The 18,409-nt window shown below is 41.2% G+C and overlaps 1 protein-coding gene and 1 pseudogene across 15 annotated transcripts in view; both read left to right on the top strand.

Annotated features, from left to right (window-relative positions):
• Kif16b (kinesin family member 16B) overlaps positions 1-18,409 on the top strand; it is a 281,133-nt gene that overhangs the window by 17,409 nt on the left and 245,315 nt on the right. For 14 of the 15 annotated variants that reach the window (XR_013439536.1, XM_078051371.1, XM_078051369.1 and 11 more), the window contains exon 2: positions 16,813-16,882. Coding sequence is in view for 13 of the 15 variants with exons in the window: in XM_078051371.1 (XP_077907497.1) it covers positions 16,813-16,882 (70 nt within the window). In the remaining 2 variants the exon portion in view is untranslated. Of the gene's footprint in view, positions 1-16,812; positions 16,883-17,002; positions 17,131-18,409 lie in introns of those variants that run through there. The other variant, XM_078051372.1, reaches the window with a different exon arrangement.
• Positions 11,797-11,893, top strand: LOC120886998 (U6 spliceosomal RNA; annotated as a pseudogene).

Raw genomic sequence — 18,409 nt, forward strand, 5'->3', positions numbered from 1 at the left:
AAAAAACAAAACAAAAACAAACAAAACAAAACAAAAAAACTCAAAAGAATGGACACAGGATGATTTGAGCAAGAGGCGTAAATGTGTATGATCATAATCATCATCATGACATTCTCTAAGCAAGCATTTATTGACCAAACAAAGTGCAGAGTGTCGTATTAGGCACAGAGTATGGAATGGATTTCTGCCCTCAGGAAGCTTAGACCAGAGAGCCAGTGACCAGAAGGGTTGAGTAGAGGAGCAGCGGGGGATGCGTCTTGTTGGGGAGGCAAGATGTGACGCCACTTGGCAGAGCTTAGTTTTTGTTGGGCTGATCACCAGACTAGGGTGTCAGGAAAGAGCTTCTACCTAAGTGACCTGTAAATTCCATTTGGCACTGAGAAGAACAGCTTTTATTCTGTTGGCAGCGGACAACCACTGAAGGTGAGCTGAGGTCAGTGGCCTGTGTTAGGAGGAGGAGGAGGATGATAAAAGAGAGAAGTAGGAACACTCTAAAGGCTGGCTTTCCATCAGTGTAATTCCAGTGTAACTTATACTGAACTTCTACTAACAAATAGTTTTCAGATTTTCTGATGACTGATAAATGAATTGATGAATCAGTGGGAAGGATTTATTTTTCTTTTCCTGGCACATCAAGTGCTCGTGATATTGATTTGATTGTCTTTGATTTGATTTTGGCTGGAATTCCTTTCTCTTTTGATTTTGAAGAGTCAAAATTTTGTGGTTGTTTTCCTTGTGCCATCTTTCCCCTATTTCCTTGTAGTCTACTTTGATTTTTGAGGAGCAGCTATCATTAATCAGTACTGGATAAACCTGATACATTTTCTTAGCCTTTGAAGCATGTTTGTAGTTATTGATTTGCTGTTTCTTATCTATTTGTTTATTTATTCATCCATTTAGCAGACATTAAATGCTTTTTGCCTGTGGGAAACTACTACTTTTGGCCTTTGGACTGCAGCCTGATTAAATCAGTGAAGTTTCTTTGGGGATCTCACTGCCCTGTGATCTCAAATTTTTTCACCATGCTCATGCACAGGGAAGGATGTGATATAGGCCTGAATGGAAAAGGAAAGGTCATCAGGTTGTTCTAAAGTTTTGTTCTGGCATTGGTACCAACCACCTACATAATTTTATATGTGTTATTGATCTTCTGATCTCATCTTGCTTCATCTGTGCAAAGAGGATACTAATACCTTATTTATAGGGTTATAGTGAGGGCTTAAGGAATTAATGACTGTGAAGTGCTTGAACAGAGCAGCCACAGTCATTGTTAACTATTATAATTTTGTCTTGTCTTTTAGGATTTTCATGAGTACTATGGTTATGTGGACTAGAATCTTACATAACACAATAAAGAATGGACAGAGTCCACTTCTCACCAAGTACTCAGTTCTGCTGTGTAGATGATATGGAACAGTGAGTTTTTGGAAAAAGGAAGATCAGTATTAGCCTAAGCCTGCATTCATCATGTTATGGGGGAAGTTGAGCTTTTTTTTTTTTTTTTAAAGAGAGAGTGAGAGAGAGAGAAAGAAGAGGGAGAGATAGAAAGAGAATTTTTTTTTAATATTTATTTTTTAGTTATTGGCAGACACAACATCTTCGTTTGTATGTGGTGCTGAGGATTGAACCCGGGCCGCACACATGCCAGGCGAGCGCACTACTGCTTGAGCCACATCCCCAGCCCCGGAAGTTGAGCTTTGAGGTCCAAATAGGCCTAGCATGATGAAGAACAGTGTTCTCTTGGTGAACAGTGTTCTCTTTGTCATCTTGCAGCCATTGAATATTCACTGAGTCTTTTCTTTGGCCAGGGATGAATAAGAGCATGATTTCTGTTTCTTAAGTAGCTCATGATCTTGTTGAAACAACAGAAACAAAGAAAGCCTCACAAGTTCTCTAGGTAGTAATGTTGCTTTCAAGGCATGGCAGTGTGGGGGTGGGGAGTTGTTTAGTGGCTCCTTCTGAGGGCAAGAGAAACATCCTAGGACACATTCAGAGGCTCTAAACTGGCCTGTGGTTAGAGAAATGCAAGGTATCCTTAAATGCTAGAACTTCAAGGTGGGTGGTAAGAGGAAAGTGGAGAGCTGTGAAGTTCCAGAGTATTTTACCAGTTGTGCACTTTGGACCTTATTATTGTTCCTGTTTATTCTTCTAAAAATTATTTAACTGTAAGCTGATTCTTTAGGTATTGGGAGCCACTTTGCAAATAGGTGTAGCACAATGAGATTTGTATAATGTAAAACCTGGGAGTGAGACCACCAGCTTCCAGAGGCGTGTGTGAGGCCTATGATATGAAACTGAGCTAAGACAGTTCTGAACTAGAACACTGTCATCAGAATGAATCTACTCACCCATCCACTCCTTACCATTTGCCCAACTCATTCATTCAGTCATCTATATATCCATTTCCTGCCCCCACCCACCCATTTACTCAACCATTCACCCAGCCAGTCAACTGCCTAACCACTCAAATCCCATCAGTCATCTATCTACCAAACTAAACACCCCAACATGTACATATCATTTATTAACTCCTTTATCATAGCTCACCTGTCTGTGCTGGGTGCTCAGATATCATGGTTAGCAAGACCAGTCACTTTCTAGTTCTACTGGAGCTTCCAGTCTAGTTAGGGAGATTGACATCATAGAAAAGCAACAACAATAACAACAACAACAAACACTTCTGTTAAGAACCTATACCAGAGGGACCTGATACAGACTGGGGAGAAGGAGCCAGGAAGTCTGCCTACAGGAAGGGACCTCTAAGCTACATCCTGAAGGGTTCCAGAGAGAATTAAGGGGTCGAATTAATAGTGACTGCCAAGAAGGAAGTTGAGGTAGAGGAATGGATGACAACTCCAAAGTGCCTGGAGGTGCTGGCTGGGTGCCGCAGCCCTGGGCAAAATAACCGGGGGTGGGGGTGGGGGTGGGGTGGGGGGGTGATGAATAACTTCTGTAGATTGATACAGCAGGAGTAGGAGCCATTTATTATAGGACAACAGAGGTATTTATACATTTTGCACAGCTTATCTTAATTAGCATAAACTAGATACAGCAGTCAACCAATAAGGAATCTCCACACTTAATGGCTCACTTTTGTTACTTTTCAAACCACTCCCTCTGGCATTTTGCCAGGCACCATCCAGACTTGTTTACTAACTCTAACATTCCCCTGGCAAAATACCAGGTGTTATTTTGACTTGTTTACAGACTCTAACAGCTGGGTAAAATGGTCTTGGCCAATTTCTAAGCAATCCAGAGTATAGAATTCATTACACCAAGACAAGCTGCAAACAGTATGAAATCTGGACAGTGGTGGTCCTGGCTCTTTCTCACATGTTGTTCCCCAACTTTGTGTCTTTCCCTTCTTGGCCAAGAGAGAATGGACTGATTCCTGGGAATCTTTTCTTTCTTTCTCTTTTTCATAAGAAGTGACTTTCATAAAAATTGCTAGAAAGAAGTTCCATCTACCATTGACTGATTGATTGATGGATTGATTTATCATTCACAAAGTATTTAACTACATTGCTGGGTATGTGCAAGTATAGCAGATCTTAAAGTTTTGATTTTGAGATCCCTTAAACTCTCAAAAATTATTGACCCTAAAGAACTTTGGCTTTGTGGTAAATTTGTGTTTATTATATTAAAAATTAAAATAAATCATAGGAAAACGTAGGCACATGTTTCTTTGCCATTAGCAAGATAAGAGTGAAAAAGGAAAAGAATGTCCAGGTATCAGTATGAAAATAGTTTTGATGTTGGAGAGCCCTCCAAAACCTTTAAAAACTGCCGTGCTGCAGTCAGGGGTACAGTGGACTATGAGCCAGGAAGGCCTAGCTTTTGTTGTCTAGGTCTTATGGAAACATGGAATTGGGGTCTGAGACTTGCAGCATCAGGGAAGGATCATGGAGGGAGACATATCAGCTGAGAGCAAAAGTGTGATTGAACCAAAAAGCATGAGTGGTAGAGGGACAGTTTGGGGGAGGTCCAGAGGCCTTTTTCGAGGACTTGAAAGAAGTTCATTTTGGTTGCACATTAATATTGCACTTATGAGGCTGATACCAGCCATTTGATTCCTCTATGTGTCTTCAGCATGATGTGATTTTCTCTGCTTATTCTTAAGTCCTTTTTCTGTGTAACTGAAGGAAGCTAAGGACCTCTTTGTGTTGGAGAGCTTCCTATTAGAAGGGCTCAACTGGGGTTGTCAAGCTTAGAAAATGCAAAGGAAGTGGAATGCTGAAGCATGAGGGGAGCTCAGAGGAAGTGTCGGTTTGCAGGAGAAAGGAGGCTGAATGAAAAGGCATGATTAATCATAAAAGACTGGAAGGTGACACTTGAGAATTGAGGACTTGAGTCAACAGAAGTGGGACTGTGCATCTGATGTCATCCTGTTATCTCAAGATGAGGCCTCTTGGCCACAGTCGATGAGCGCCACACATTATGTTAGCTCCAGCCCCTGCCTGCCTTTGAAATGAGGTCCACTTAGTAGAGGTGTAGCTGTTTGGCCAGGTGCAACTTGAGACTGACTTCTTTGCCCTGATATGGTGTCCTAGGGGTCTTGTTCTGTTGGGCAAGGACTATTTGGTCAGCTGAGCCACAGAAATGAGGCCAGACCTTGTTGTACTGTTGGTCTCTGTTTTATTGGAAAAAACACTGGTGATATCAAAGGGCTTTCTTACCTCAGGCCATTCTGGCTTGATGACAGATTATTTCTTTTATTTCTACCTGTTAGTTGTGGTAGTATATTCAATTGCCAGGAATCTGGGATGAATTGTTGAGTGTTCAGAACCTGATAATATTGTTTCAGATTTATAGGCCCAGGGGATTGGCAGCTTCCTTCTTCTGACATTAAACACCTCGATGGCATCAGAAGGTGAAAATACTGTCACAGAGTCAGATGGAGTGAAAGTTAGGGAGATACAGCTCACACTGAAAAGGCAGAAGGAAATGAGAGAAAGAGAACACCCCTTCCCTGGTGGCTTCTTTAATAAACCCTAAATAAGAAATTAGAAAACCTGAACTTATTGGCTCCAACTGGGTTATATCGCATTTTATCTTGTAAAAAGCAGCTTGATTGTTTTTATCACATCAGCCTGTGTTGTCATTGCTCTCTGTCCCTTACAGGCACCATGAATGGGAGAAAAGAATAAAATCCACCAGCTAGTGCATGGTGATGGTCTCAAGGAACCACAGTCAGATCCTTTAGAGATGCTGCCAGTTAGTCATTTAAGAAAGTGTCTTACCATTAGAGGCATAGTCCCTTCTCTTGTCTCTGGGTTTCCTGTAGAGGCCCCCACTCTCATGTCTGAAGTACCAGACTGGGAGAACAGAGTGGGCTAGGTTGCCTTGGGGATCTGAGCACTCCTTTTGGGAAAACACTGTACAACTCCTTCCCCCTCCCCCCACTCTCCTTTGGAACATGGACACAGGAGGGCCATATCCTAGCCATGCTTGTTACCAGTGTTTTGAGAGAGATCAGAAATCCAGGTTCTGTGTAAAACCTGACTTTTAAAATATTGTCAACTAATTACAGACATTTTAAAGTCCTAGTCCTGGGGTGCCATTTTGAAACTTCTGGTTTAGAATGAATATTTTAAAATGCCTCTCATTTAAACTTTTTATTTACTTTTTGTCATTATCCCTTATGCACTCCTACAATATTAGCATTTTCAGTATTTTGGTGAGGTTTCTCTGAGTGGTCTTTGCTTTTCCTCTGTTGAGACACAAGCAGCCTTTCATGGGATGTGTAGAAAAGCTGGTCTTGTTCTGGTTGCCACAAAGATCCAGACATTGGTATTTCTAGGGAGCAGATAACAGCTAAGAATCTGGGCCTCCTCCAAGATACAGCTCGGGAAGATGGTTTCATGAACCATGCTGGTTACCAGCTGGTTATGCTGGGCAACTGTTTGCTATGTGGAAGATTGGTCATTCATTGCCCATGCTGGTCAGGTTAGTGGTAGAATTAGGCAAGACTTGCTGTCAATTTAGGGGTAGGTAGACAGGCTGATTAGGTTGACAAAGTGCTGGTCAATTAGAGATTTGGAAACTGGAACTGGATCTTGGGGTTCTGAAGCTTGCCCTGTACTTTCTGTGAAGCTTGTTCTTTGCAGGCTTGGTCCTTCTTTCTCTCTCTCCTTTGATTTTGTGCAAGCCTATATCACAGTGAATTTTCTCCTATGGGCTTTGGTAGTGACATCTGATTGTAGAATGATCTACAGTTTGGTCTTTCTGAAACACTTAAAGGACAAGTAGGGAAACACAGGACAGGACACTGGAATGCAGCCTTCCCAGAAGATGCCTGCTTCCCATCTCAGAGTCAGACTTAGTTGGTTTGAGGTACAGCCTGGGCATCAGGGCTTTTAGAGCACCCAAGAAGTTCCTGTGTGCCCCGACCGGCAGGACACATCAATGTGGGCAGCGAACCTAGATGGGGAGGAATGAAGGGACAAGAGACACGAAGGGTGACAGCAAGACAAAAGTTCTGATCAAGCTGCAAACTTTTATTGTTCACACAGGGGTATTTATGGGCTGGGGATGGGGGGAGCTCTCTTATGGGCAGTTGCTAGAAGTCTTCACAAGGTGAGATAGCGCAGGATGTTTCAGGAAGATGGATGGCTGCAGGGTGTCTCCCAGGCGAGATGTCTCCTAGGGGGCTGTTTCTTGTAACTGTCAGGCTATTCTTGAAGGAGAACTCCCTTTTGGTCCCTGGCACCTGTGTGTAGCAGAGTTGGAGAATTCTTGGGTTGGAGTCCTTGCTGAGGTTTGGTTTACTGCGTAAGCAATTGGATCTGCATTGCTCTATGATATCAGGTAGCCCCGGGTAATGGTTAGCAGCAATAGGCTCTCCTTTAGTAATGTCCTGATGTTTCTCAGGTGAGGGCTAGATGAACATGAGTATGAGCAGAGTGTGGCTTCTCCAGCTTTTTTTTTTTTTTTTTTGCTATTATGTTGAGCAATCTCCTCTGAAATATCTGGTGAGAACTGCTATTCCCTGTCTGACTGGTGTAATCTGAAAGGAGTGTAAGCTGAGCTGGGGAGGGCAAGGAGCTGGTCTTTGTTAAGCAGTGCTCCATTAGGCACTGAGGAAGGCAGTGGGTTCATTTCAGTGTTCAAAGAATATCCTATAAAGGAAAGATCCGATGACCTACCCTTCTTAATATAAAAAATGTGCTTGGACTTCCTTTTTGGTCCAACTTTGTTCACTTGGAAGCCAATAGAAGCCAGGTCTCTCCTTGGTCTGACCTCCCATGCCCAAAAGCCAGTTCATAGGTTCATCCAGCCTTTTGTTTCATCCATATGGAGTAATCATGGACCATCAAAGGGCACCGGCCATGACTATATGCCTCTGTATTCTCACAGAGTCTCATAAAGAAGAGACATATGTATTTGTCCATCAACCTATTCCTGCCTCTGGCTGCAGTGTCTCTCTCTAATTTAATATGTGAGTGAGCACTGCAGGTTTGCCCTGGGGAAGTGACGGAAGGATGTAGTATGCATCATGTGCCCTTAGATTGGACAGTCAGCATGTACTTAGAACAACCAGACATAATTCACAAGTATTTAAAAATAAAGAATCTTTTTGTTTCTGATAATCTTCTTTTTTTTTGAACTGTGCCCTCAGGATTATGTGGATGAAGACGACATTTCATAAACAAAACTTGGAAAGATCTTCATAAGATCAGCTATATAATGGTTCTTCATTAATGAGGGCTTTGGCTAAAAACTTTGACAAGTGTTTCTCTGGATTCCCTCCCATTTCTACCTATTTTTGAAAGGTCATGTTAAAATGAATGTCTCTGCTGGCCTGTGAGCACCCTGAGGACAGGGCTTTTGGTTGTTTTTGTCCACTGGTATACCCCCACTGCTTCAGACAGTACTGGCACACAGTAGTGACACAATCGACATTGGTTGGATAAATGGTTGGGTCTTGATTTCGTGATGGAAATGAATGCATTGGTTGAATATCTGCTCTGTGCCTGGCTTCCTGTTGCCTGCTTTCTTCTATCACATCTTTCAGCAAAAGTGTACATTGGCTAGTTTATTAACCACAGCACTGCTGTGCAATGAGTACTTTTTGAGGAAGCTGTGTGTAATAGGTGTTATTTAAGAACATTATACAGATGAGAAAACCAAGGCCAGCTAAGTTATATATTGTACTCAAAGTCCCAAAGCTGCTAAGAGTTAAGGTTTCAACCCTAAACCTATTGCCCTTCCCTCTTCCTCCATTGTTAAACCTCTGTGCTTGGCAACATAGATGTTAGGTGCTGTGCTGGAGGGAAAACTTACAGGAAACCAAGATCTCATCTCTTCCCCCATGACTGGCAGTGAAGTCTTTTGAAGAAAAAGTCCCTCAGTTCAGTTTGAATTTATACCAGGACCTCTCCCCTAACTGGTATATTTAGGAGGTGATGTTGTAAAAGGAATCAGTCTCCTTTTTACAGGCCAGTTATTGAATTTTTTTCCCAAAAGCTGTCACTAAGAACATTTTTCTAAAATAGAGATAAATCTGGAGGAAGGTTGTAGTGATGGTGTGGATGAAGACTGAGAAGACACATTTCTTTGTGTTTCATGGCACTGCAGCACTACACTAGGATGTCTCGGGGCATTGAATAGTTGATTTAATATCTGAACACTGGAAATCAGTGTTCTTGTACTTCAAGTGTTGAAATCTATACTATCTCTTTTGAGCTTCCACTTTTTGAAATGAGTTGATACTTGTATGTTTGGGGGAAGCATGTCAGAGTAGTATGGGCATATGCGCTTCCTTGTTTTTCTTGTGAGCCCAGAGGAGACAGAATCCCCTATGACTTGGTCCTGGAGTCAAGGTCAAAGCTGTGGATCTGCAGGAAGAGACAAGAGCTTTGTTTCTTATGGAATTAACATCTCCCAAGTTATCTGATGCTTATGGGGAGAATGTGTCTTTATTTAAAAAATTTAAAAGGACACTAAACTTTGAAAGCATTAGCTTAAGTGCCTGAGTTCAAGAAAAGTCACCTGTTTTCAGTATGAGTATTTCATTCATTCTTTATTTACCAGATATAGCCATCTCCCCTGTATTCATGGGACATATATTCCCAGAAGCCAGTGGATGTTTGAAATCAAGAATGGTACTATACCCTATATATGCTATTTTTTTTGTATGCATACATACCCATCATAAAGTTGAACTTATAAATTTGAAACAGTAAGGATTAACAACAGTAACCAATAATAAAGTAGAATAGTTGTAACAGTATGTGGTAACAAAAGTTACATGAATGTGGTCTGTCTATCAAGAGTCAGATATTAATATTTTGGACTGTGTCTAGTGCATATGGCTGAATAAAATGACCAAAATACATTCATCCCAGTGCTTCCTTTACATCAGAATAGTGCTTGGTATCGTGAGATGTGTAAAATACTAGGCTTTATCTAGGAAGCTCCTAAACTCCTATACCTGGTAAATAAAGAATGGAAGACAACCATATAGCTTCCCCATAGTCAGCAGGTCTAAAGTAATTGCTGTGGGGTGTTGTGGACTGTCATACAAAGATAGTGGCAGGGAGGGATCTGGGATGTCTTTCTGGAGAAGAAGACACATTTATAGGCTTTGAAGTATAAGTCAATTGGAGGAGAAAGGTACATTCCAGGCAGGAGGACCAGAGTGAGCAAGGCCAGAGGCAGGTCTTCATGAGGCTGACAAGAAGGAATAGTGAGGAATGTGGGGACCTCGGATGCTGCTGGCTTTGTGGTGGAAGATGAGGCTACATGGGCTTCATGTTTCCCCATCCAGGGCCTAATACATTTGATGACTTGGCCTGTTGGAGTAATCTTCCTGTGATGCCTTTAATTACTGACTGGCCCACTATGTTCCTGTGGGAGCTGTAACTCCCACCTTCAGGATGATGTAGTTGACTCAGGTGAGGGGCACTAGCTTTACCCTCAGTAGTTCTTTATGGCTTTGAAGTTGCTTAATTCTTGTGACCTTTTGCAACTCTTACTCCATAGGAACAACTGTGAGTAAGTCATGCAACTTTCCTGGGCTTCAGTGACTCTCTGTAAGTTGAGGTCATAGGCGAGTCTCTTACTCTCTTCTGAGTCCATTTCTTTTCACATGCTCCATTTCCCTGAACTTCATCTTGACTCTCAAACCCTTTACCATCTTGACCCCCAGTTTTCTTCCCTGTAGAGTATCCAGAGATCCCTGTTAAAATATCATCTTTAGCCTTGAGCAGCAAAATTTAATTCTTTTTAATTTTAGGTGTAACATATGAAGTTCTTTAACTGTCTATCAGTTCTTTTCAACTAGGACCAGGGTTCTATGTCAGAATTAGGTTCTCATGACCTGAGAAAGGCATCTGTTACATGTAATGAATTGACTTCTCTCTTGGTCTTTAGAGAGGTTATAGTTGTGTACTTTCTTTAAAAGAACTTTCCTGCTCTAGGGTCCAGAAGAGAAAGTAAAAAGTGAGAACCCAAAAGACATGGCGCTGTTGTGAAATTTTGTTCTGGAATTGGGGTTAGGGGCATTGAATTTTATTTCAGAAGAGGGGATGAGACACTGTCTACTGAAATACCATCTCAGAAGGAGCTGAGAGGCAGTTAAGCTTTATAAAATCCCAATTCTTCAGGGAAGCACTGCAGATTAATCATTTCAGTGGTTCCCAAACCTGGTGAATCATTAGAATCTTTTAGATGGTTAAACGTACTCCTGAATCCCTATGTTAGAGAGTTCTATTTGTTAGGTCTGGGTTGAAGCTCTCCAGATGATTCTGGCTATTGGTCATCAGGTCTAGGGCATCACAGAAGTGGCCCAGTTGTCTTGAGTACATCTGTGTTCTCTCGTTTTGGGCCAGCATTGCTTGTATGTGTAGCTGTGATCTCCTTGCTCTATACTCATCCCTTTAGAGTCTATACAGAGCTGTTAGAGTAGTATTTAAAAAAATGTAAATGTGATTTTTGCTGTTTTCCTATATGCAAAGCCTTTCTGTGCAGTGGCCTCCTATCACATTTCAATTTCAAAGTCTTAGCCATTTTAGCCAAAGTCTGGAAGATCTGACATGATTGGCTTCTGCCTTAAGGCTTTTCCATTTTTGCCTTTCTTCTACACTTACTATGGTCTTCTTATCCTTTCCCCAAAGCCTCTGGCTGGCTCCTTGCCATTGTCTTTACCTGGAATGCCCTTCCCCCGGCTTCTGTCTATTCAAGTCTTTGTTCACATATCACCCCCTTTCAGACTTCTTTTCTGGCTGCTTGCCTCCCTTTGCCTGTCAGTCCTATTCCAAGGCACCCATTCTTATATCCTTGTAGACCTTATTATTATCTAAAATGACATTGTATTATTGCTTTTATTATTATTATTTTTCCCAATGTCTCACCGAAATGCAGAGTACATGAGAACTGAGCCTTTGTATGGTTTGCCACTTTATCCCTATACCAAGAGTATTATCTGGTTTGTGAAGGCACTCAGTAAATATTTGTGAATGAATGAATATATAAATCTCTCTATACAGTGTTCCAGATAAGGAATTGTCTAGCCTCTGACTAAATCTCTTCAGTGATGATTCTGCACATCTCAAGGCAGTTGCATTTTATATTGAGACAATTCTGATTCTTAAGCTATTCTTTCTTCAACCAAAAGAAGAAGAAGAAAAAACCATTTGCCTCCTTGCTCAGTAGCCCCAGCTTGGTACTTTTTGCTGGGGAGTTGTTGATGCTATATCACATGTTCATCTATAGTGTTTCTTTTCTTTTTCTTCTTCTTTTTTTTTGAAGCATATATTATTTTTATTTGTCAATTTAAAAAAAATAAACAGTGCTGGTTTTGGAAGCCCATGTACTAAATTGAAATGAAACAGAGATCAGCATGATCACTGTGCAAGGACTACATGCAAATTCGTGAATGTTTCATATTTTAATAATACTGATGATGAAATAAAATGTCTAGTCCCAGTATGATAATAGGTAAAGATGGCTAGCTGCCTGTAGATTATAAACTAATTATAAACTAATTGTCCCTAGAAATTTGCATTCAAATTAGGGCAGATGACGCTCAAGTTTGAGTAGAATCTAAGCTTATATGGTATTTCTAAGAGGAATCCGTGTGGTAGGTACTGCTTGCTGTTCAGATTCTCCTTTTTGAGGTCTTATTATCCAGCCTCTGCAGTGATGTTAGCACAGCTTTCAGCTGTCAGCCCCTCAAGGTCTGGTCTGTGGTGTGCCCTTTTCTAGACAGTGCCTAGTCCCTGACTGTTCATTGCAGGGGTATAAAGAATAGCCATATTGTTCCCACTTGGGGCAATTGTGAAGGGCCATTCCCCTCCAGAACTGTCCATGAAGTTGGCTGAGGCTGTTGTTGGGTCTGTGTCTCAGTTCTGCTTCTTCCTCTGCTCTGCCTTTTTCTGTCTCCACCTTTTCCCAGGGGTTTTTCCCAAGGGCACACCCTAATGAATACTTTGCATGCCAGACTTCCTCAGATTGAGGCTTTTCTTCAGATCCCAACCTATAACTAGTACCAGTTGGCTCTTTACCTAATCTTTTAGGTTTATAACACCCTCCCCAGGCCTGGTAAGGTGATAAAAGTCTCACCTTATTAGCTCCCTTCTGCTGTGGCAGGGGTCAGCTGAGGATTTCATTCAGCAGGCCATTCATAGTGTCTGTGAGCTATGGTAGCACTGTTGGCCTGGACTCTTCCATGGTGACACCCCATAGGCAATGGAGTGGAGGCAGTTCCAACTTCTTACCAGCTGCCACCCAAGGTTGGTATTAGGGTGTCGGTTCTGGTGCTCCTGACCTAACTGACCACGGTGTGGTGTGGTGAGGTGAGGCGAGGCCTGTTCTGAGAAACTGAAATGAAGTCAGGGTGATTGCCTGAAAAACCCACTCTAGGATTTATTTTTTCAGTATACTTTCCCCTGGGTTTTTCTCAGAAGTTAAGCTGAAGGCTTTTATGATTTCATGGAGAGCAACTAAGAGTAGTCAATGGTCCCTGGTTGTGTACTAACTTCTCTTGATAATCTTGTTTCAAGTGCTGAGGATCAGCCAGAAAGGACAAGGTGTAGCATTAGGAAGAAAGGGCTTCAGGGAATATAGTGATTCTCCCTGGGTTTGATGCCAGACTTTGAGATAAAGGTGACACATTTTTCTGAAACCTTTACTACTACATGGTATTGAAGTGTCACTCACATGCAGTTTGGGCTTGGGTAGGAGGTGAATATATGTGCATCCAACTGCGAAGGTCCTGATGAGTGCACAGGCTTTGAGAGGTGGTGATGATGTCTGAGTTAGTAGGCAAAAATGAAGTGTGAGTATGTAATATGCAATATTTAGGACAGACTTATACAAAGAAATTGTTTGGTGATTATTTGAAATTCAGTTTAATTGGGCATTCTGTGTTTCATCTGGAACTCTTAAAAAAATAAAAAGAAGTGTCATAGAGTAGAGCTGAGAAACTGAGTCATTTTTTGAGCCTAAGGGATCAGAAGTGTTCTCTGAGAAAGGAACTTGGGGATGGTTTTGAATCTTGGGCATCATTTTGCCTGGTGGGAATGTAGAGTGGTAGAGAAGGGCAGGGGCAAAACTAGGCAATGCCAGAGAATGACCAAGGGCCTGGGGGTGGGGGAGGGTGGAAGTGCAAGGCCAGAGGGGCCTTGTCCTCTGTAGGGCTCTGAGTGGGCTGTCAGGTGAGGAGTGTCCCATGGACTTGTCCTAGAGCTTGAGGAGCTGCTGGTGTTTTATTATTAAATGACTCATTTTAATTATAAAAGCACTATCGAATTATGCTAAAGTATTTCTAACACTGAAATGTTTATTTTCTTATCCCCCGAGGTCCTGCTTTCGTGCTCTCTCTCTCCAGAGGTTACAACTGCAAATGACTTTCCATTTATCGTTTCAGAAATGTTCAGAGGCATAGATGTGCATATTCTTTTGACTTTGTTTATACTTTTATTGAGCTGCAAACTTAATCACCATTGACATGCTGTTTTGCCACTTCATCTTTCTCCCACTTATAATATTGCTTGGGCTGCTTTCCATATTGTTACCAGTGGAGCTCTTGATTTAAAAATATAGTTTTAATTTTATTATTGCTATATATTATTGCTATTTATTATTGCTATATATATTGCTATTATATTTAACTGGCGGCAGTTAAATATTGGTTCATAGTATATTAACTTTTAAGGTGAATAGAAGAATGCTGGTTTGTTTCAGGACTTGGGGGAAATAAACTAATGGCTCACTTTGGAGAGCCCAGCGTTGCCAGTTTAGCTGTGCTTCATGGAGTGACCAAAAACCATTAGCTGAATGGGTGGGATCAATTTGAATTGCTGAATAATTAAAAAAACATTTTTGAAATATTTAGATGAACATAGTGTTTTTTTTCCTAATAAACATTTCCCTACTCACATATCTGAGAGCTGACATAATTTATCTCTTTTCCTGATTGGATATTTTAAATCTTTTCCTGTTCTTTCCTCCCTGAAACCCTCCAATATTGATGTATAACTCAGTATCCTTACTCCAGCAGGCTCATTTGTAACATCTTATGATCTAGTTTCCAGGCCTTTCAAATAAATTACTTATTTATATGAAGGGACCATAATTGACTTTTCGGTTGAGAAACCCAATTCACCAAAGTGGCCAGGGAGCGACATAGTTCATTTTGCTCTATTATTAAGTCAATGTTCAAATAATATTTTAGGATTATTTATTTTCCTCAATATAAGAAAAATGTCAAGATTTATTTCCCATGTTTCTTAAATGTCAGAGGAAATTGACCTGAGGCCATGGAACTCTCAGAGCCTGGTATTCTACAGTTCTCTGCTGAAGGATTAAAAGTCATTGCTCTCAGGACTGGTTGTGAGCATTGTCCTTGTGCTCGGCGGAATCAGGTGTGGATGTGAAGGAAGCTGGGTTCTTGTTTCTCTGGATGAATTGGAGAGATGATATAATTAAAGATGAAACCCTCATAAGTGGGATGAGCTAGGTAGGTAGGGGTAGGAGGGATATTTCTGAAGGTTTATTAGGAGGAGACTAGCCTGAGGCAAGCCTTGCTTGAGGATGTGGATAGGAAGATATCGTAGTGTGTGGAAAGGCAAGAACCAAGAATGGGAGGGAGCCAGTAGGGAGATCCCTGTAGTAGAGGATGAGTATTGCTGAGTAGGCTGGGGTAAGAGCCATTCATTTAATAATTCAGTTAATCCAGCACAAGCAGAAATCAATTTATGACCATGTCAGAGTTGCAGGCACTGTGCCAAAGGGTGTAGGGTGTGAACTCAACAGGCTGAGAGTCTCGCTTTTAAGTTCACAGTCCAGGAGTGAGATGAGCAGAAGGGCCATCTAACTAAGGATAAAGCAGAGTGCTTGGTGAAGGCTGTTCAGAGTATGTGAAGTCTGAACCCAGCCCAGAGGAATGGCCGGAAGTTGGCCAGAGAAAGGGGGTGAGACAGGATATAGTGTTAAAATGACAGTTTGTGTTAGAGTATGATCATAAGAGTTGGTCTTATCCTGTAGTTTCTGAGAAGTCCTTGATGGGTTTTAAAGCAGATGCTTCATGGTGAGATGTGTATTTTGGAAGGCTCCCTCTGGCAGCAGAGAATAGAGTGTAGGTGGGAGGGGACAAGACTAGAAAGTGGTGGTGGTGACTTGACTGGGACAGTGGCTGCAGAATGGGGAGATGTGTTCAAGGTCAGTAGGTGTTAGTTTGGACAAGACTAGGTACCTGAATGTTGAGTAGGGCAGGAAGGGTAAGGCTGTTTGATGGAGTGTTACGTGGACCTGGAAGTCACCCTGATACTTAGGGGCCTTGGGGGAGAAGAGAAGACCACAAAAAGAAGATGATGTGTGTTCTCATCATTATACTCCAGTTTCTTCTTTCTCCATAGATAGCCTTTGGAAAAATACTTAGGTCATCCTTTTTATTTTAATGTGGTTTTTACTCTCATAATGATTGAGTGGCTGCCTGGGAGCTGCAGCTTGCTGCTGCTACTCAGCATTGCCAGAGGTTTGGGCCACATATTGCTAGCCCAGGAAAGGGCCACAATTAAAAATGCAAATTATGGTTTCCATTGAAAGTGTATTGCTTTCACACTGTTGTATGGTCCAACAATGGGAAGTTAAGCCATCGTAAACCAAGGACCATCTGTGTGCTTTTCTCCACCTTTCGTTCTCATAACCGTGTATCTTGGCCACTGCACAATATCAGCATGTTGACATCTTCCTCATTCCTTTTGAGTGGCATAATACTCCACTGTATAGATGTATGGTCATTGATTCTGGAGAATTCTAATTGTAGCAATTACTTCACTTCTTGTTCTGCTGTTTTCTAGGAAATGAAATTTTAAAGAATGTGAAAAGGTGGTGAGAGGAGGGGGCTGTACCCAGTACCTGGTTGTGACTGCTGTAGTTTTTATCTTAGTTTTTATCCTGGGCGGAGGGATAAAGTATCTTTTTCTTTGTACCTGGGTTGGTAGGGCTGTTTTTTTTTTAGTTTTTTTTTTTTTTTTTTTTTTTTTTTTTTTATGAGGCTTGGTGCTTCATGGTTTCGGTCATTTCATATTCATTCTCTCTCTCTCTCTCTCTCTCTGTCATTAAAATCTTCACAGAAGTTCTTATAGATTTTTGATAACACATCATTAGACATAGTTCTTAACTGTAGCACTCTTGTGTGTGTCTTCATGTCTTATAGTATTAATAAGGATTTGATAGTAATGCTATGAGGGATTGCTTTTCAGATGCTATTTAAAAACAAATCCCTGCCTGTACAAAGTTAATGAAACAATTTTTAAAAATGAACTTTTCTTTTCTTAACCAATATTGTTATTATTTGTGTTGCAGGGAAAAGGACTTGGAGGCCAAGTTCATTATTCAAATGGAGAAAAGCAAAACAACAATCACAAACTTGAAGGCAAGTAGTGACTTTGCCCTGCTCCAGTTCTAGAAGGCTCATGTTTACACTGCAGTGGGGCTCGCTTGTGGGTCAATACAACACGTCTGTCATTTCTGCACTCTCCTTTCTCAGGTCAGGTGGCCACGTCAGCATGCTGTAGGCTGGGGCTTGGCCGTGAAGCAGAAGAGTGGATGGCCGTTTCCTCCCCCATGCCCTGTTTCATTTGATCTGGAAGAGATCAAATGCTCTGATCCTCGAGCTTCAGGGTATGGAGCAAGGCCAGGTCTTTTCATCCTGAGAACTTGTAGTAGAGCTGTAGACTGTGCAGTACTGAGGAAGTTTAACCCTTAGATTTGTTAACATTTTTAATGAAGATTATCATGTTTTATAATCCTTGAAGAAGAACTGATGCTATTATTCAAAACTTGGGAGATGAAAGATTAAAAAATAATACTTGCATTACTTTCTAGAAAAAATCATACAGAAAAAAAAGCAAGTTTCCCCAATGATGAATTCTTTCTTTTGTCCTTAAAATATACTGTTTGTTTCTTTGACCATTTGTTGAGGATCCAGAGGGCACTTTACTTAGAGTGAAAGCAAGGGTGTGGACTTAATAATAAGGAAATAATGTGCTTTATGGGTTTCACCTTTGATATTTGTCATTAACAGACAGATTTGGGTTTCTGAGTTCTGCTGCTCTGTGGCCAAGTACAGGTCAGTCTCCAGGTCATGTCTGAGGAATGCATTTCTATTAATTTGTGGTCCAAGGAATTGAACACTATTAGATCCATTTTTAGAGTCATGCAACTTGATCTCCAGTGATGGAAGCTGGGGATGCTCCTGTCCCAGTCAGGCAGTGCACTGGATAACTGATAGGCTTCCTTGGGACTCTGGGTCCCTTTGCCCTAGGCATTCTCTACTGGAATTTTTTTTTTTTTTTTTCCCCCACTTAGCACAGTTCTCTTGTGTCCTGGCCCTTTCTAGCATACACTAAGCCCTCCCTCCCTCTCTCAGCTTTCTTTTTTTAATTTTTTTTTTTATTATTGGTTTTGTACCCATCATCACTCATCTACTCCCTGCTGTTAGGGACCTGTGCTTTGCTTCATGTTTGTGTTCTCAGTGCTTTGGTAAAAGACCCTGGCCTCAGGTGCACCTCCTTTCTTTATGTATCCTGTTGCTTTTTGTGTTTTACAAACATTTATTCCTCCAATGTTTGAATAACCAGAATGGACGCCTGGATTTTTAATGTTTTATTATGTTATTACTTTAATTGTTAGTGTTTTAGCACTTATTTCTTCTTAATATGTGAATCATGTTGAAAAGTATGGTGCTTAGTGAAGTTATTTAGAGTATGTCCAATAAAGTATGTGAGACTTTTGGGACATATGAAGATTTTTGTTATTTATTTATTTGTTTGTTTTTTTTATTAGAGCTTTATGGTTATAACATAGCAGTGGGTTCATCCCGACAAACTTATTACATGCATGGAAATTGATTTCAGTTCATGATCCCCCCTCTTACTTCCCACCCTTCTCCCTCCCCTGG

The sequence above is a fragment of the Ictidomys tridecemlineatus genome, chromosome 5 (genome assembly GCF_052094955.1).
Source record: "Ictidomys tridecemlineatus isolate mIctTri1 chromosome 5, mIctTri1.hap1, whole genome shotgun sequence".
Taxonomy (NCBI): domain Eukaryota; kingdom Metazoa; phylum Chordata; class Mammalia; order Rodentia; family Sciuridae; genus Ictidomys; species Ictidomys tridecemlineatus.